This window comes from Solea senegalensis, linkage group LG3 (genome assembly GCF_019176455.1).
Source record: "Solea senegalensis isolate Sse05_10M linkage group LG3, IFAPA_SoseM_1, whole genome shotgun sequence".
Lineage (NCBI taxonomy): Eukaryota > Metazoa > Chordata > Actinopteri > Pleuronectiformes > Soleidae > Solea > Solea senegalensis.
In genome coordinates, this window is record NC_058023.1 from 4,471,139 (window position 1) to 4,491,863 (window position 20,725).

Sequence of the window (20,725 nt, forward strand, 5' to 3'; positions counted from 1 at the left end):
TCCGTCAGCCAATCACATCCCTTAACTTTTGACCCCATTTCATCCTGGCTCAATATCACTGACGGTGGAGACTCACTGGCCACTTCTGTAGATATTATAGGTACCTAATAACATGTCTTGTGCTGCTGTACCTTCTCTACCGTCCAAGGTTTGGCTCCACAGGTATCTGAATATTTTAATACTTAATCACCGGACATTGTGACACCAACCGAAAGCCGGCATATACCGGCTAACGTGACCCCTTCTTGGGTATGAGATAGAGTTGCCTTTCTAGTATTTGGAACCAGTCTGGCTATTTTTTTACTCCATCCTCTGGAAACAACAAGGCATTTTTGCTCAGGACTTTTTTTGGACTGTTCTCTGTAAGCCCAGAGATGGTTGTCGTCCTGAAACTCCCCGTAGATAAGCAGTTTCTGACCGAAACACTCCAGGCTAGCACAAAAGACTGGCCACGTTCAAAGTCACCGTTCTCCACCCCCATTCCATCCTGCTGCATGTTTTGAGCTTCAGCAGGTCAGTGTGACCTTGTTCAAATGCCACAGGTGTAGATGTGTACCTAATAAAGTGGCTGGTAACTGTATTTAGACAACGGCTGAAGCCATCAGCGGCCACTCTACCGATTGCAAAACACTTTTATGTAAAACTATAAGAACTTCTCACCTGATTTATGACGTCAGTAAACATTTTATGAGCCCAGTCACTGGTTTCAGGTCTTCATCAATACAGCATGGCGTCCATTTTGTAAAACATGGTCCAATTAGTTAAATGCATGATAACGCAGGGTGTGTTTTAAGGCAGTGGTTCCCAACCTTTTTTCCTTGACGCTTGCTTTTCCCCAAGATAACTTTCACTTTCAATATCTGGCAGTTATTTAGAATTACGGTGCTGAGAATCTGATGCTAGTGAATCTTGGATGGTCATTTCGCCGCAGTCCTGAGGGCTACCGTAGCGACAAATATATAGGCGTAAAGCTCTATTTCTCTGCTTTCCGGGTATCCATCCATCCATCCGTCTTGTACCGCTTCATCCTCACACCCTGGACAGATCGCCAGTCCACAGTTTTTGAATTTTCTAGATATCACAAACGGTTTAGGAGTTACGGTAATGAGAGGCATGCATGCCAAATGGTAACAGAAGGGTTAAACCCACATGTGAAGGTCTGGTGTTGCAGAACAGACAGTGTGGAGAAGTCGTCTGCCTTATTTTTCTTCCAGTCAGGCCAGGAGTGTGACCTCAGCTCAGTCTGGCTAATAGGATCTGTTGCTACACAGTTGGAAATGCTGTTAACCTGCTACGTCAAGAGCAAACACTTTGAAGTCACCTGGAACCAAATCCCCTCTGAAGAGGACGAGGTTAGCAGCGAGTTCACCCCACTCCGTTTAATCAAGCCGGCTGAGCTGTGTCTTAACGCTACGGAATCAGGAGCCAGAGTGTGAAAGGTTGTTTCAAGTAGATCTGATATCAGAATAATAGCTCAGTACTTTTTGATCCAATTATCCATCCACTTTATCGTGATCCGGGGCGCTCAGGTTCAGTGAAACAAAGAGAATCAGTTCGCATTGAAGTTCCTTTTTTCCACAGTAGTCCTTGTTAAGCTTAAGCAGAGACTTTAAATTTAAACCATCCAGTAAGCGTTAGATCGCTCTCATATGAAAAAAAGGGGGACACTCCATGAGAGAAAAACTGGAAGAAAAGTAAGAACGTGTTACTCTTGTTTGGGAGTCTATTAAAGTGGAAGTAGCCTACAGCCGGTGCACTTGTCTTAAATTGGTTGGAGCAGTTGTTGTTTTTTACTTAAACTTAAAGAGTGTCAGCAAAAAAAAAAAAAATCAATTATTGCCTATACTGCATGTTCCTAAAGCAGGAGTCAGTGAAAGTGTTTTGGTTTTGCTTTTTTTTTGGATGAATCACCGTTCCTCTCAGTTTCCAGCAACACAGGACAAAAAAAAACAACACCCAAAGTCTGTTGCTGAATTATTGATGGTGATTGTGATAGTATTTCATAGACGTCAGGGACGTGGCTCTGCCAGCTGCTCGACGCCGCCTCCAAAAACAATAAAACCTTTACTGCGCGGTTTAGTGAAGGTGAAGGACCTCCCAAAGACGACACTGATTGAACCGTTAATCACTCAACCTGCCGCGGATCCATCATGTTGATGACTCTGATGAAAGTGAAATGTGAAGTTGTTGATAAAAAAGCCGCCAATCAGGTTTTAACATCTGTCGATGAAAACACAGCAGCAGCCTTTAAAGTTAAAGTCACCTGCGATTATCGAGTCTCATCCCCAGGTTGTAAAATACTTAGACTTTTGAGATTGAGGCAGTTTTTCCTGATCAGCACGGCCAAATGTTTGCACGTCATATGTGACAGTTTTTATTTGTTTATCCTTTATTTAGCCAGGAAGGTTCCAAGATACAACCTTCCAAGATACAACCTTCCAAGATACAACCTTCCAAGATACAAGATCTCTTCTTACCAGGGAGTCCTGGTCAAGATAGCAGCACAAATAGTACCAATAGTTACGGAGGCAAAACTATTTCAATTTGTGATATAAAACTCAACAGAATATAAAAGCTTAAAGGAGAATAATGACAGGAGAGTAAAAAAGACAGACATAATAAATGCAAAGTGTGAAGTGAAGAAGTGTACAGGCCATCCCGACAAGATCCTCAATCAGAACTCCTCAAAAAGATAAAACAACATGATTGTTTCATGACGGTCCATAAAACACCTTTGAAGACATTCCATGTCCATGGTGCGTAGAAGGAAAACACAGTTTTACCGAATTCTGACTCCCTTGTCGGAACATTTAGGAAAAAAGACTAGAAATATACATACAAGAAGGTCTCGATAGAAGGTTAACCCTATTGAGGATTTATTTAGATTTTATGGCTGTAAAATTGTCAAAAAAGGTTCAAATGAGTGAGTGCTTCTTGTGTCCCTTTTTCAAACATGTGGTTCCGTGGAAGTCCTGAGGGTCTACTGTAATGAAAGCTAATGCTCCGGTAGTTTTTTTTCCTAGACAAAGGGCCTAGGAGTTATGGTAATGACGAATGAATGATGAATAAAGTACGAATAGTAACAGAAGAGTTGAAAGACAACCAGCCAACAGATTCATACAAAATATAGTGGTGTCGTCCAAGTGGTATCTACTTTATAACGATTAGGGGGCTTTAGTGATTTATTGCCGTCCTTCCTCATGCAGTATGATAATCGATACACTGGGGCAAATATCAATAGTTACTTTAATAAATGAAGGCGCTCGAAAGTCATGTCTCGTCATGGCGGTGGCCCTGGGAGAGTTTACGGCGGGATAACGGTGGAGAAATCTACATTAAGAGATGCTCCATCCACGTTCAATACATAGACTTCATGCACTTTGTTCTCTTTGTTGTGAATAAATAGAGAAATCCTGCTACTTTTAACTTTTTACGTTAATGATCCGGTTTCTTCAGTTAGATATCGCGATGTATCGCTACTTGATTGTCACAGAATTGTTGTATCGTGTTATTATTGGTATCCTGGACCACATATCGTGAGGTATTTGGGCAGAACTTGCACTCGAGCTAAATAAAAGTTGGCAATGACGGTCATTTTCATTAGAAAACAAATGCAATGTAATGAAAATTCATAATAGAAGTTATGTTTTTGTATGTCATTGCGCTGCTGGTCTGGCAATCCATGTCGTTTTTTAAATATGTGTGTGTGTGTTTCTTTTTTTATGTGGGCTCAATGTGCTTGACCGTAGAACTTTACTAGCACAGCACGCTAATGCATCATCGTTATAGGAAGTGAACCAAGGTTAAATGAAAAGGGTTTGATAATATACTCACCACACGACTGCTGCACTGCAATCTCTCCATCTCCACCCGTATTGATTCCTGTTTTCTTAGATTCTCTCTTTGATTTCAGCATTCTTTGCACCATTGGCAGTCGTTACCTACGTCTCGAGGATGTACAAGAGTCTAGTTCTCTCTCATTCACGCTCTGCTGAAAGGTCTTTTTGTCGAATGACTGATCAATAACACCGAATATACACTGTCTGCCTCGGCTTTAAGTGGCTGAGAGAAATGCAGTGGGGAGTTCTACATGTGTTCACTTCAGTAATATCACCGTACGCCCCCGTGTGTGAACAGTCGAGGCCATCTTTCACTCTTCACGTTCTGAGTCTGCGACAACCTTTCATTTGGTTCCATAGAGAAAATTGCCACAGTTAAGGAATTCCAGTGTCCATCTCCACCTCCAATCATACAGAGCTACACTGTAAAAAAATAAATTAAAGTTAACAGCGTAGTCATTTACAGCAGGAAGACACTATTAATTCTGATGAATCATAAATTTGACTTGAACTGTTTAGTGTTTTCATATTTCATTTCCATAAAATGACGATTCTCTGTTGACCAATCAACGGACTGCACTGTGCACCTAGCTCCGCCCTTTAGGTACCAAACCGCTGTGATATTTATGTCAACCTAAGGGTCAAGAAGTGGTTGGTTATTTTAACAACTTAAATCATTTCATAAATTATACATCTGTCATAATTCTTAATTTTAATACAATATTTTTTAAGTTAGTTGTATTTTTTTCTATTGAATTTTTGTTCATAGTCATAATTTGGAGAAAACGAATAATGTTTTTAAATTCGCCAAATCGGAAAAAAAAAATTGGATGTATGATTTTATTATTACATAATTATTATTCTATTAAACATATATATATAACTGAGAGGAACAGTGATATTTGTTTTTATAAAAAATCCAAGAGGACTTATGAGGGCTAAAACACACACATAAAGGCCAATAAAAGAAGCATTTAAAAGCAATAATAAAAGAGCTTTGTCATAATTAGTCATATATTGTTTTTTATTTTATTTACGAGTTTAATTTCAAGTTAGTTGCATTCAGTGTCCAGTAAAATGAGTTGAAGACGTGCTCAATGTAGACGAGTTGCTTTAAAATCAACAGGATCTTTTTTTACAGTGTAGACTCCGCGCTTGCATGGTTGTGTGCGGTGCTGATGCTCTGACTGATTATTGGTGAAGCCAGAGGAGGAGGACGGTGATAATCCGCACACACTCACACACACACACACTCACACGGAGAGAGGCAGCATCTGAGCCGCTGACAGAGCTGCGTGCAGCCGCCGCTCAGAGAACCATGGAGTCGGTGTCTCTCCGCGGCTTTTACTCTCCAGGAAAAACGTCGGAAGGTCACGTCTAGTGTTTATCACCTGCGCGAGGGTGGGGACGCACGAGGGAGACGTCTGCACAGAGTTGTTTTGTTTTCACTTTACTTGTCGCGTTATTTTTGCCTTGTTTCTCTCCCGTGTTTTCACCGGAGCCCCCGGACTCTCATGCCGGGAGAGCAGCGTCAGGTCACGGGCTGATTTCCCAGTCCTCGCCTTGGGTCTGTTTTTCTGTGGAGGACGGATTTTGGATTTGTTTACCAAACAACAGAGATTATGATTTTCTCCGACATGAGCACGGGGACCAATTCCCCCAAGGTGCACCCACCGAATGGGACCAGGTTTTACACATTCCAGGCAAGTCAAGTGTTTATTCATGGCTCATTTATTTATATATTTATTGTTGTCTTTTTGTTGTTGTGCTGTCATTGCTGTAAAGAGACACTATGCAAGCTTTGATTATGGGCCATAATAGCAGAGTTGTGCATGTTTGTGTGCACTGAGTGTTGGGTGTTGCCCACCAGCATCTGCACACAAACTCCCATGTTTGCACAGTTTTGTGATTTTTACATTGCAGTTTTGTCATTTTGGTTGAACATACAGGGATGTAACAACAATTATAATATCCATAAGTTAAGTACAATGCAGAGTCGACCTTTTGGAATCAAAATCAAAATTGTAACAATTCATTCTGATAGAATTGCAAAATCTGCAATTGAACCAATTTCTGAAATTTCGACTTTTCTGTTTTCAATGCCAATTAATACGCAATTCATAAATATTTGAATCAATATCTTTAAATTCTTATCCTTGCGTTGTTGTACAGTACAATATGTAGAGTCTTTATGCAAGGCTCCCCCAAAAATAGCCCTTTTTTAAAGAAAAGAAAATATCTAATAATTTTCTGTATCTAGACGAGAGTCAAATGGCGGTAAAACCTGCTGCCACCTAGCTGTTGGAGGCTTAACTACAACAACATATCACGCTATCTTGTGTCTTGTATCTAGCGTTTGGATATTTTCTTACGCCTGTAGTATAGTAATAGATTTTTTAATAACTAGCAAAGCAAAATATAGGACTTTTTTTGCCGATATCTGAGTGCTAATATTATTTTTACGTACTCCTGTCATAATGGGGGATATTTATAGGTTTGCATATATATTAATGATACGTTTTAATATGAGCAGATACCGATAAAAACAACAATGTTTTATGCATAAACAATATATAGCTTTCTTTGTTTGGATCAGTGGGAGAAAAGAGGAGGAGAGTCAAATGCTGCCATCTAGCTGTTGGAGGTGTAAACACAACACAAAAAAACATTTTCCAAGAATCTTTTTGATGTTTAGTGTTCCGATATTTTCTTATTTGAAGTTTTGATGATAGCTCATCGTGTGGTGATCCTTCATCTTGTTTTGGATTCTATAAAAACGTTTTTAGCCAAATCATTCAACCCTTGTTGAAAAAGTGACTCAGGTATTTTCAGTCTTTATGTAATCGTGCTTCAAAAACACACACACACACACACTCAAAGGAATATTGCACAAGGAACTTGTGTTTCACACTTCATGCTTCATAAATAAAACATAAAACACTCGGAGATCATCTGCTGTATAATGAGGTACAGTTATTCATGCTGAGCCCACACTGTCTTTCTCACACTCTCTGTGTCTATATTTAAGTGGCGAGTGTTTAAAAAGGGAAATAAGGGCAGACGTACACAGTCGCATTGATCACTGTGTTTGGTACTCTGCTCGGAGCTCATGCACACCAATGGAGCCGTGTCAGTGGACGCTGATCGATCGTGTGATCCACATGATTCCTGTAACCGAGCCAGATCTGATTTTTATTTCACTGTGGGTGGAGTTTTTTTTTTCCTTCTTGTCTCACAGCAGTGTTTAGAAAAACCCGCTGGTTACTTGTTCTAGTATAAAAGGTGGTTGCTTTTCATGTGACTTCAAAGGTCACCTGGTTTATTGACAAGAAATTGAATATGCTACCTTTTAAAGTGTGTTTTTTAAGTGTGTAGGTAACTAGTGGGGGTCACACTCTCTGCATCGTATAGTAAAAGTGCATAAAATAAACAGAAAAAACAGCAGTGGGCCATATAAATAATAAATGAATAAGGAAACTATAACACAAAACATACGGGAGGAAACAGTTACGTACCACTTCCCTGGTATATCACATAGTCCCCACAATGCGATGTGTAAGTCACGATACAATAAAATCACGATATTTATGTCACTATATTGAAAATACTGAGTATTTGCAAAATCGTATATTGCGACATACTCACACAACAGCTCTTGTACTTGGCACCATCTAGTGGACTGAAATGTGAACTAATTTTTTTTCATGCATGTTTATTTGTACGACAGTTGAAAAATTGCTAAATATGCTAAAAAGCGAATACATGCTTGGTGTCTCAAAGGTGATATAATATCGCAATATGATATAATAAAACGGACAGTAGGGAAATGTCCGTTTTATAATTTTTTTAATAAAAAATTCATTTCTTAATTCTACTAGGGACGGGATGATACCACTAGTTTGTGTCCCATACCAATACCGATATCACAAACTCGAGTATCTACCAATACCGACATTAGTCCAAGACCATTCACACTATGAAGCTGTTAACGACATATTTGTGCTGAGTCATGTCAAAGAAATAATTCTCCAACTGGGTAACAAATGTTATTCTCCCACAAAGAGGAAATAAACAGCCCTAACATGACTCAGCTAAAATGCTTCTGCTGATCCTTACCTACATTTGATAGTTTTAAAGAAGCCTGTGGTTTATAGGATTTTTGTAAAAAGTGTATAATAGCAGCCATCTTGTGATCCTAATTTGGCATACGCGACGTTGCTCCGAGCTCCCAAGTTGGAAAATCCTGGGTTCTGACTACAAGTGGAATGCACCGATACACGCTGGAACCCTTCCGCACTGATGAGCACTCAGGTGTTTATGGAGAAACACACCTGCGTGTCTTATCAGTCTCATCACAGTCTGGAGCAGCAACAGAGCTCAGGTGTGAGGTGATGATGATGATGATGATGATATTTTTAGATGACTTTGTGTTTTTACAGTAAACAACAAAGAGGCCCAGGGACGTCTGAAGCCAAATAAGGCACCAGTATCATTATCTCTGCAGCTTGAATCACCTCGTCCAACCTTTTACTGCAGAGCGTCTGACTTTCACATTTGAAGATGGGATTTCTTTTTCACCCTTCGGCATTATCGTAAACCTCTTCACCCGTTTAATGTCAAATCATTAGTGAAGAAAGGTTCCCCTGAGGGCTTTTACCTGTTGGAAGGTGAACCTCGTCTGATATCGCAAAATCAAAGGCATCCATACTAGTAGCTCTCAGATTATAGTTGCAGGAAAATCCCCCGTTAAAAATAGTAATTGTAGGGAAAGTCAGCTTTTGGCTGCCTCACTACACATAAATCATACTTTTTTTTTCTCCCACTCTTCAGACGTAATATAAGATCTAGCATGCTCGGTTAAGTAAAAGCGTGCATCACTGCATCGAGTCACCCCAAACCAGTTCTGTCTCAGTTTGAACACAGTTCTCCTCAGATTGTTTACCAACTCCTAATGATATTCATTTTATCAGATTGTCCTTCCCTGGTTTGTAATTATAAATCAGCCAGGGTAAATTGAATTAAATTGCAAAGTAGGGTGTCTTTTGAAGCCTCGGCAGCTCCGCGAGGGCCGATAAAGCCGCTCACTTCCTTTAGTATTCACCGCCACGGCTCTGCAAACGTGTAGCCCAGAAGTGCCAAGAGTTGGCTTAGGTTTTGGAGCTCCATATATATCCCGCCACACAGCTGTCCCCTTTTTTGATATACTTTAATGACATTTGGAGTTAATAATGTTGGTATTATTAACTCGAGGGAAGAACATGTCTTCTTCTCTGTTGTTTTAAGCAACTATACCGTAGTTAAAGAAGATGGCGTGGCTTAGTATTTGGCTAAATACTAAGACATAGGGGCCACACGATGGTGTAGTGGTTAGCACTCTCGCCTTGCAGCGAGAAGACCCGGGTTCGAGCCCCGGTTGGAACAAGGGCCTTTCTGCATGGAGTTTGCATGTTCTCCCTGTGTGTGCGTGGGTTCTCTCCGGGTTCTCCGGCTTCCTCCCACAGTCCAAAAACATGCAATGTGGGGATTAGGTAAATTGGACACTCTAAATTGACCATAGGAGTGAGTGTGAGAGTGAATGGTTGTTTGTCTCTAGTTGTGTGTGGCCCTGCGATGGACTGGCGAACTGTCCAGGGTGTACCCCGCCTATCGCCCGATGTAGCTGAGATTGGCACAGCACCCCCCGCGACCCTCTGGTGGAGGATAAAGCGGTTAGATGATGACTGACTGACTGACTAAGACATAGACTAAGACCAAACATAGTCTAGAGTTGTGGTTGAAGGTTGGAGGCAGAGGGAACAACACAGTCATAGGGTTCATCCTCTGTTAACCAAGAATGTACAAGAAATTCATGAATCTTGATACAACCTTCAGCCATCCATCCAGGAGTTGTTCCGATGCTCAAATGTGGAAACTTGCGGATCAGCCAAACCTGGTTAAGGATGTCAACGTCCACAGATGTTTCTCTGGACTTCTTCTGGAACTTTTCCTGTCAGCTCCTTTATCAAAAATGTTTTGGACAGTGTCCGCATGAACCCAGGAAAGAACGCAATCTTTGGAAATGTTTACGGCAAGCAAGTGGGGCGCGTGTACTGCCTTCTGCAGACACCACCCCTCGATCACCCCTTGAACATTCTGGACATCTGTAACTGCCTCAGACCCAGACAGTTCCCCACTGTGTTCCAAGTGATTGACAGACTCCAGGAAAAAGTCCAGACCCAATTTTGTTTTAGAAAGTTTTCCAACATTCTTGTCTGAAAACCACTCATAAGACCAACATCACCATCCCTTTAGCCACACTGCTAGTATACGTTATTGTTGTTACATGATGCAGTTCTGCCCCATCACTCCTTTTTCTAATGCACATATTAGTGGGTTCACAGCACAGTCAGAACAATTTGTCTCTTGGATGTGATGCAAGCTCAGAGCACAACCTCTACTGTGGTATAGGGGTGTCACATAGATAGTTTGCATTTGCCCGCTAGCAGCGTCAAGCAGGAAAAGAAGACGTTCACGCAGTGTCATCATCTTGCTGCTTTTCCAGTCAGGAGTTAGCGCGAGAAACAATGTACACAATGTTCTCTGCTCCCGGGGCGATTTGTTTTGGTTTGAGTTTCAAAGAAAAACAGCTCACGCTGGGTGTAAAAGTTCAAACAAGGAGAATCCAGTGTGAGTCAGGTGCTAGACTCCCGTTCTTTTGTTTTTGGGAAATCACGAAAACAGTGCTTATCAGCCTAAAACGCTTTGGTTTCCACATGGCCGATACATCACCTCTAGCAGTGGAAGGAACTATTATAGCAGGAGGCTTACACAATTAGAAGCAATTGCATATGAGGAATTAGGTAACACTGAGTACATAACCCAATCAGAGCCCTGGCAAAGTCCCTCCAAACTTGGCAGCCAACTTTCAGACAGATCGTCGGATGCATTTTACTCGTCCCCGCAGTATTTTTTCATAAATATCCCTTTGGCCCCAGTTAAGGGGGGAGAGGAGTGGAAATTAGCCGCTCCTCACTGCACTCCTTCACAGAAATCCTCTGCTCTGCAGTAAACTGTCATTTTTGAAAGGTTTATGGCTGCGCGGCAGCAGTGGAGAATTTGGCAAAAGAGTTGAGTGTTTTTGGAGTCCGGTTTCGTCTCCGAGCGTCTGTCCTCGCTGCTCTGTTTGTAAGCACGACAGTAGGCCATGACTGCTTTGTTTGACTGTCCCTTTGCATTCAGGGCTTATCATAAAATACTATAAACATGGCTTTATGCGCTGATTTAAAAAAAAAGTGCTACTTTTTTATTGAGTCAGGTATGCACCTCCAGTGCTGGGATCTTCCGATTGCATTTCGACTTGGGCCGAGTGCAGGAACGGAGCACAGCGTCTCATTCACATGCACAAATCACCCTCTCTACACACCCACACCTGAACGTCCTCATAAGCCCAATGGAGCAGAGACGGTCTGCGAGACGGGGGATGATTCATCAGGTTTATGACAGGCACGAACCAATTTCTCCCAGCTTATTGCGGGAGCTGCCCTAGCGACGTTTTGAACTCCGGCGGACACGGTTGCAGCAGCACTGCCTGCACTCCCGTGCTATTAAAGTCGATTCCTATTCATTTGAGAGGAAGTTTAAACTCTGCGAAGCAAAGATTTCCAGGATATTTGCTGATTTTTTTAACTCCAGTGGGAAGACTTTTCTGAATGTAAATTTAATCCATTCAGGTTCTGTAGTGTAGTGGACCTTTGAGGGGGTTTTAAAGACTTGCAACTGTTATTTGGCAGGTGATTAGTAGATCTAACCATAACGAATGTTGACTTCAGAAGATGCTGAAATCCTGTTATCAGTACCAGAGAAGGTTAGCTTCTTTAAAGATATATTTTGCGATACGTTAGCATAGCGAAAGCAGTCAAACATGCGGCGCTGCCACACTGTTGTATTTTCAAGTGTTGAGTGAAGTTGCTACTGTTACCCGTTTGCCTAACGCAAGGTTTTTACTTGGTACAAGTGGTTTAACATGTTTGCTAACTTTCAAGTGCTTGTCTGACATGATGTCTGGAGAGTAAACAAACAGTCAGCACGTTTACATGCACAGTTTAATCAAGCTAAGGCCATAGTCCGGCTAAGATAGGCAACCCGACAACTTGTAGGTGACGCTGTACCTTTTTATAGAATCAGTTTCCTGTTGACTTTTATGTCACAGAAAAACAATTATCACTAAACATTATCCAGTTATCTTAGTCTGACTAAGACTAGCTAGATTTTAGTCAGACTAACGTGTTTGCATGACATTAAGAATACTAAATTATTGTCTTAGTCTGACTAAAGTCAGACTTTTAACATGCATGTAAACACACAGTGTTGCACATACTGTACTTACCTGGCAGTTATGTCGTTATTTGGGGCATTTTTTCTGATTTCCAACCAGTGAATTTAGAGTAAGCAAAACATAGATAGTGATAGTGGTGGTATTGTTTGTTCAGTCACCGATTGACACTTCAGTATTGACCATCATGTATGTGATATCAGTTTAAAAGCAGTTTTCAGTACCCGTGCCTGCCAGTATCATGTGCTCAGAGAAGGTTAAGAGAATGAGTCAAAAGTCAAACCGGCTGACCTTTTCCTTACACGCTGGCAGGTTGTAATTGCTCACATATACATCAAACACGTCCCTTTGGTATCTATTTCCTGCCACTGCTCTCCTGAGTGGTGTTTGTACATACAGCATGTGTGTGTGTGTGTGTGAGTGTTTGCCCTATTTTCTTAGTCTTTTTTTAATCAGCCCTCATGCATTTGAAATCTGGCCGGGGCAGATGGGAAAGGGGAGTTTGACCCACTTTGATGGATTCCACACCCGATTAAAAGGATGAGTGAGCTTTCGAAAGCAAGAGGCCCCTCCGTGTACATGTCGATGTGTACTATACTGTGTGTGTGTGTGTGTGTCACCGTGAAGTAAACCGTAAATCTCACACGTTCAAACAATTCAACATAAAAACCTGAGTTTGAACACAAATATTGTTGAAAAGGACTTTGTTTCCCTGGAACTTTCCCTCTCTTGCTGTTTACATATGACAGAATATTGGAGCTTGATGACTCAGCATTTTTTTACCTTCTGGTTAATGGCTTTCAGGAATGTCCCATAATTAGATCATATGGGATTTTTTAAATTTACATATTTACTCTCATTGGTATAGAAAAACATTTCTGAAAGTTTTCTGCAGTTTTCACATTAGCAAAAATAATAATAGTAGTCATGAAATCTACAGTGCAGCACTTTCTTACCCCTTTAGTACCTAAGCCTCAAAATATATGTCTGGACCTTTGCTTATTTTAACCGTAAAAGGGCCAGAAAATGTGCTTTTGAATAACTTGCAATATCCAGCAGTTATCTACAATTTACTGCACGCTAGCGTAGTGTATCAACAATGAAGAAAATTTCAAAAATGTATTGAGAAAAGACACTGTAGTTATAGTTGCAGTGATTTTGCGTGTAAAATTTTGAAATGTGAACACTATAAAACACAATTTAAATAACATTTGTTTGAGTTTTTTTGGTCTCAATGTGCAAAAACTGGCCAAAAAATTTAAATGAATGTTTTTCCAACTCTCTCCTCTCTGGCGAACAGCGCGAATGAAATTACCGTAATAACCACACGTTGGCGTTGACGTGCAACTTCTCAGCTTTCAGAAAATGTATCCGTCAGCACAAACCATGGAGTAATTACGGTAATGCAAAGTGTGAAAGGGTTAACCGTGTTCCCTAACAGAAAGAGCATAAAAAAATGAGTCATTTCAAAGTAATAAACACACAAAGCACAATAAAATTTAGTTCGTTTTCAGAATAAAAAAAGGAGGGATTGGAACCGTTTCCTGTCTGATCTCAGTCAGCTCTGTTGTTACAAAGGCGAGTATTCTGTTATTGTAAATGTTTCCATTGTTAACAAAAACCTATTTAAAATCACCACGCTGCTGCAGAAACACTCAAATCCACATAAATGGAAACAACAATTCTACTGTCACAGCAACAAATTGCTTTAAAAAGTATAATATTAAGTTTTTTTTTGTTTTTTTTTACCCATGTACAGTATGTTTTAAAGGGGGACACGAGTGCTTTTTCCTGACAATGACTAAACTGTAGAATATATGTCCCACCTTATCTTTTAATGTGAGGTGCAGCTTAATTCTTCTTCGCCCCTTTATCAAACACCACTCTTTAATCCCCCCGAGTGTCGCGTCAGCCGCTGGTGTCCAACGATGACGCAAATGTGATACAGACGGAGATTGTGGCCCCATACACTCGACACACATCACACGGGGATTTAAATTAAAGAAAGGGGGGCGGGAGGGGGTAGCGCATGAACCAGACCACTCTCTCAAACAGGCTCTCGTGCGGCAACAACCCCTCTTTAATGATGTAATTATGATGTAACCCTTTCGCTGGTGTTGTTGCACCGCTCATCTTGAAAGGTGGACACAGTTTCTTTTGGTCTGCGGCTTGACAGAATATTGAAGGTGTCAGCCTACCATTTTTCATTTCCAGGGTGAATTCTACTTGTTGCGGTCACACGGTTTAGCCCTGGTGCCTCACAGCAAGAAGTTTGGGGGTTTGAATCCCAGTTTGACCAGCACTTGCATGTTCCCCTTCAATCTCTGGCTTAAACAGGCTGCTTCCTTGACATGGAATAACATATGGAGTGATATGGAATTGTCAGATTTCATCTCTGTGGGGGAGTTTAAGTCGATTTTGAAGGATGGAGAGGATCCGTCATGTTTCCGTCATGGTACAGTTTGGTTTGGTACAGTACGATACGCAGACGATTCTGAATCGATTAAATATGATTCACACAGTGAGACAAAGACTTTCTGAAGACTGATTGGAAGTGCGTCAAGATGCGCCGATAATCGTTTCATAATGGAATTGTGAGGCACCTAAAGATTCCCACCCCTACCACTCGTACCGTATCCTTACTCTACTAAGGTTTTGACAAATGGAGTTTGGTTAGAACCATACCAAACTGAACCGTGGCACTCTTTGGTTGATATGATCAGTTTTAGAAATTGCGCCTGTATTATAATTGGTGTTGTCTTTGACTGGTGACCAGGGTGTGTCCTGCCTTTGTCAGCTGCTATTAGCTCCAGCTCCTCCTACAACATTCAGAGGATAAGCTGTGCACTGAATGGATGGATGGATCGACTTGTCGTACTGGGTCAAATGACTCCGTAAGCATTTATTTGCTTCCCAGAGTGACATCAGCCCTCGAGGGTCCAGGTATTAGAAATGTCCTCTGTGACGGAACAAAGGCAACGAGGTAACATTTAATTAGGACAGGAAAAAGGACGCGTTTAATAAAAGTGGCCCCGGTGCTGTGAGTCGGCAATACCTTCACAAGTGATTCTCATTAGCAACATGTCAGTAGGTAATTGGACTGGATTAAAGCAGCAGCAGCAGCTGCTTTCTGGCTGGTTTGGGGCGACAGAGAGCGAGGCGTCAGCGGAGACGTGAATCACGGCGAGTGGTAAAACCTGCAGCTACCTCAGCGCTGATCACCTCACTGGGGACCCATTCAGCCGTTGACGTTGTGTCATTTCCGCCTAGATTCAGTGTTCAGTGACCAAGTAATTCCATGACAACGCGAACATCCATCACTTAACTTCACCGAACACACACCTGCACAGACACATAGTCCTACATAAGTTTTTACCGTCCTCCTAAAAGAACAGGGTCACATCTTGTCCCCTCTGAGACAATTGTCAGCATATTTTTCACTGAACCAAAAACCTCCTGCTGCCCCGACCTGCTCCTGCTTTTGGGTTTTTGGGTTAGAGGTAGTTGCAAGTCATGGTAGAAGAATGTACATGTGTTTATTCCAAACATTCAGGTTAGACTGGGGTTCCAACGGGTCCTTGACATGTTTGTGAAGTTTTTGAAAAATCAACCTAAATAGACATGGGTCATTGAAGGTGCTTGGATTTTGGGTATTTAGGTAAATATCTCCGGTTGTTTCATGCGCCCTGCATTGCTTGATGTATGTCGCCACACCCCAACCAGAGCCTTAAGGTCCTCTGACCAACTGCTGCTGGAGGTTCCTAAAGCCCGACTTTTGCCACGACTGCCCCCAGACTCTGGAACAGGCTCCCCCTCTGTATCCGAACCTCGCAGACCCAAGAGACTTTTAAGTCCTCCCTTCAAGCAAGAGAGAGCAAATGACGTGATTCCAAGATCTCTGGCTGGCTTGTAGTCCAAGATCCCAAGGAAAATCACTTGTCCAGATGGATAGCGTGCTGCAAATCAATAAAAGGATTGTCGCCTGGTGGTGCCAACAACTCGCACAAGACAATCCAGACGCTTGTCGTGTGTCGTTCCACGCTGGTGGTGGTGGGGCGTCCCTGTCTATCTTCAAGAAGCTCTTGAAGACCCAGCTCCTTCAAGAGCATCTTCTGTCCTAGCACTTACCCTTACCCCCTCCCCAGCTTTAGCGTGTCCTGTGTTTGGTCCATTGTTATTCAGACGGTGTCGACACAGTGTGTCTGTCAGGGAAAAATCAGAGCGAACAACGTGATGGAAGTGGAGAGAAGTCTTGTGTCACATGTATTATTTGCTCAGCTGATCCTTTCAGATCGTGCCATCTGGTAAAAAATGGCCATTCACTGTCCACGGTGCTGAAACTGGAACGCCCATTCCATAAGGCAACCCTTCCACGGCCGTTTATTTTTATAGCCGGCACATTCTCCGTAATAGAAATATCATTAACTCCACATCTCTCCACGTCTCTTTGTTTTCCAGCCCCCTTCGCTCCACTCCCACTGTAACACGTGTGGTTTTCATTAATGAAAAACAGAACCAGAACGCGGTCCATTTGGAGGGGAAATAGCGTCACAGCGAGCTTCATTCATCCCGCACCCCCGCTGTAGCACGTTCCATTTCATCTCTGTGATTACTCTCCACCGCTTCCCCCCTTGCAGTCGCTCACGTGAGGCGATACACTGCGCTTGTGGCCTTTTGTGAATAATGCAGTGGCAATAAAAATCTATGCTGTGTTCAATTACAGCAGCTTTGGCTGTCTACATTTGTTTTTACTGCCGCTCTCCCTCACTCGTGCAGTGCAACTTTGTGTGTGTGTTTATGGCAAAACGAGGCTATAAGATCCAACAAAATTAATTTTATCCTCCCTTTATTTCTCTATTAAACTGCAGAGTGTTTTCAAAAGTGTGTTCGGTCTCTTGTAAGCAGATAAAAAACGCGTTTTTGTCTCTCTGCTGTTGGTAGAATTGTGGATTTCCAGTCCCTGTGCTGTGACCTTTAACATAGATTTAAACATGTTGTCTTACAGTCAATAGACAAACGACAGGCAGTGTACCTAATTAGCGAGACATGCCAAAGAAAATGAAACCCTCTCTCTAAGAAAGAAAGTCAATGCTTGGTTATTACGTCCTTCTTTGGCCTTTGACCTTTTAGTGTCCTCGCTCCGGGTCAACATAAAGAGAAACGATCGGTTGTTTTCCGTGTTTTCTTCTAGGGCCGCCACCTCTACATTCTGGTTAAATTAGGAAATGACTTAACAATGTTACAGCTCTTTAAAAGGCGGCTATGTGAAAATGAATCATGACACCGGTGGTGAAACGCGAGTCCAAGCGGTCTATAAAACAACAGGGTTGTAAACGTTTACAAGGTCATGGAGGGACGGCGGATGTGATTCATGCACGTCTGGATCCACGTATAGGTTTTTCATTTAAAAAAAAAAAAGAACAGTTAACATGGAGAAAGACTGTAAAAAAAAACTTGATTATACACAAGACAGAAGCAGCTCTGTTGTGCATCGGCTGATACGGCAAACCCCACCCATCATGTGCTGAAATGAAACCCTCCAGAATCAATACCTCAGCTCTCACATGGGACAAACAGTCAACAGCAACACGGAGACTCGGCACCTCATGTTTTTCCACGTTGTTGTTTCACTGAGAGCATCTGTCTGTTGAAGAAGCAGCGGAGAAACGTCACGATGCCACTGTCGGTATTCATATTCCTTTTGTTCTAGATTTGCTTTGAAATGGATGGGATTCAGGAAATAGTGCTGGTTTGCTAGCATCGTTCAATTCCCCAAGTGTCAAAGACGACAACGCTGTCCAGTTCGCGCAGTCGTGCGTGGGATGTTGCGCTAGCGTCTACTTTTCTAGCATGCTACTAGCAAACCTGCTACGTTGTCCGTGCACTGACACTGATAGAAACTCAGCTAAAAACCGGTCTTTGATACAAAATGGCTTTGGTAGAAGTTGAAGTTTTTATTATATTACTTACGTAAAAGTCTTAAAGTATAACATTTACTGTACTTAAGTATCAAAGGTAATATTCTGATATAACATGTACTTAGCGTTAGGATATAGCCATGGTGGATCAGTGGTAGGGCGAGTTGTCTTTCAACTGGAAGGCTGTGGGTTCAATTCCTCACTCTGCTAAGTCTATGTGTCCTCGAGCAAGACGCTTGCAAAACCTTGTAAAAGTAAAAGTTGCGAGAAATATGAATAACACTTAGTATGAGAAGTATTTGTACTTCGTTACATTACATTACAACACTGGCTAAGGGTAACACGCGGGACATTTTGCCGATGTATTGCTCCAAATTATAGAGGAATATCAATAAATATCGGTATTGAAAACAAAACACCGTCACCTGATGTGGTTGGTTTCACTCTCCGTCCAAACCAGGGAACCGGAGAACATTTTCTTTTCTGTCCAAGGAGGATGATTTGTGTGGAGAGCCCTTCAGGTGAGCCCGGAGCACAAAAACCATTCAGGAATTTTAATGAAAGTGTAAAATGTCGCAGCAGGCAACACGAACGAAAGAAGAGACTCAGACAATTAACAGGTACTGAGCGACATGTCGCACTGGAAGATGAGTAGCATCGTGACGACCACAAAACATTTTAGAGGCTACAGCCTTTTCTGTTGGCCTGATTTCATTTTAATTAAATTGAATAGAAAACATTTAAAAATGTGTAATTCACCCCACAGGGGACAATTCAACGAGCCAAAAACACAACATAAACAAACCATTAACAAATTAAAGTACATGCCATTAGTGTGGAAACAATTAATGTATATAAAAAAAGTACATAAATATAGTTATATATATTATATTAAAATCGTTTTTTTACACTGTAAACATGTGCTATGTTCGGTTGCTCGGCCGTTATGTTATACCTTGCAGCTCCTGTACGAGGATTTGAGTCTGTGTTTGTCACCGTTTCCAGTTTCCTGAAATGTGTCGGGCACCACGTCTCCAGTCGTGTCGTGATTTGTATTTCCAGTGGAACCCTTTCATGTGAGAACCGAATATTCACTGGGCAGTGGTTTTTATAGTCAACTCTGTGGAGACTCAGACTGAGGCTCGCTGCGGAGTCTTTTCCATCCATTAAAATGCCCCCTGTTTTCTATTTAAAAGGTTGATTACATGCTGCAGGCGGCAGCTATTGAGTTCCTCCAGCAGCAGTTTTGGCACTAGAGCCCGAGAGTTGCTGTTTTTTTATGGTCCGACAGCACTTCGCCCCTTCGTTGGCAGACTTTAGGGTCACTGGAACATTCAAAGTCACACTGAAGGTGACGCGTGTGGTCAAGTACCCGCTGCTGCCAAACTGTAGGCTTTTAAAGTGCGTACTTAGTTGATTGTGGGGAATTTTCATTAACAGGATAATCGTGAATTTAAAAAAAAACACGTCAATTTTTCATGCGGGTGACTTGAAAGTGATGTCAGCATACAGTCCTAGTGATTTACTTCCAGGATTTACACAGTTCTCATTTAAGATTCTTGTTTTTCACCTAATAACATTACATTTCTATGAAGATTTTCTTGGTAATTTAGTGTTTTTTTGACAGTTATTGCAGCACCTGCAGTAACTTGTTTTTGAAAAATACGTTTCCTAATGATACACATTATCCAATCCAACTTTATTTATAAAGCACTTGTTGAAACACAGTGCTGTACATGAGCAATCAATTAAAAACAAATAAAATACTAAAACATAAGACCTAATAGACCTTAGAACAAACAATAAAACACACAATAAAATACTGTAGAAAGTATAAAAAACAACACAAATAAACAAGTCATACAATAAAACTACAAAAAAAAGATGCGTTTTAAAAGAAAAAACCTTTAATGGGCAAAACACATATTTGGCCACACCTGTATTGAATCCACAGAAAAAGGTCCTTCTCTCGTCCAACATGACTGTGTCCCAGTGTACATAGCAAAGACTATAAAGACGTGTTGTTTTACTTTGTTTGGTGTGGAAGAACTTGACCGGCCTGACCTTTAACCCCATCGAGCACCTTTGGGACACACTGGAACAGAGATTGTGAGCCAGGTCTTCTCGCGCAGAACCTCATCAATGCTCTACATTAAATGAATGGACACGCCTTAATCTGAACCTTTAACTCCTCAAACCAAGCCTTCAAAGACACGAGGACCTGCTGAAATGTCCATATAGTGTTCTTGTAAACGTCTTCTAAAAGCTTACGGACACAATTTAAGCGAAGGTAGAGTAGAGACGGATAAGTCCTCGTCAGTGTCTCGTGTCTCTCGCAGTTTAACCAAACAATTGGTTGGGAGTAAATTGGCATGAAATTAAAGAATTTCTCATTTTCTGGAGGGTCCTCACAGGGACGTGTGGAGTACCCGGACCCCTCCCCAGACTCAGGAACCTCTTCATGCAGAAGACGCCCCGTGTGCCTCTGCCTCTGTAATATAAGCTGATGTCGGCACGAGGCAGGGTCCCAGACTGCGGCGGTTAGCTCCCGTGATCTGCGCTAATGTGAGGTGACAGCTAAGCCCGGCATGGTTCTGTCCGGGCCTCGTGGCCTTTGCACGTTATTCTAGCCCTCACTCGAGGAGGAGGAGTGCCAC

The 20,725-nt window shown here is 41.8% G+C and overlaps 1 protein-coding gene across 4 annotated transcripts in view; it reads left to right on the forward strand.

Annotated features, from left to right (window-relative positions):
• Positions 1-20,725, forward strand: part of LOC122766580 (liprin-alpha-2-like) — a 138,521-nt gene that overhangs the window by 54,090 nt on the left and 63,706 nt on the right. Inside the window, exon 1 of one of the 4 annotated variants that reach the window (XM_044021563.1) lies at positions 5,084-5,542. The exons of the other annotated variants lie outside the window; for them this stretch is intronic. Within the exon in view, the coding sequence (XP_043877498.1) occupies positions 5,462-5,542 (81 nt within the window). The 5' untranslated portion in view covers positions 5,084-5,461. Of the gene's footprint in view, positions 1-5,083; positions 5,543-20,725 lie in introns of those variants that run through there. 4 annotated transcript variants of the gene reach the window in all.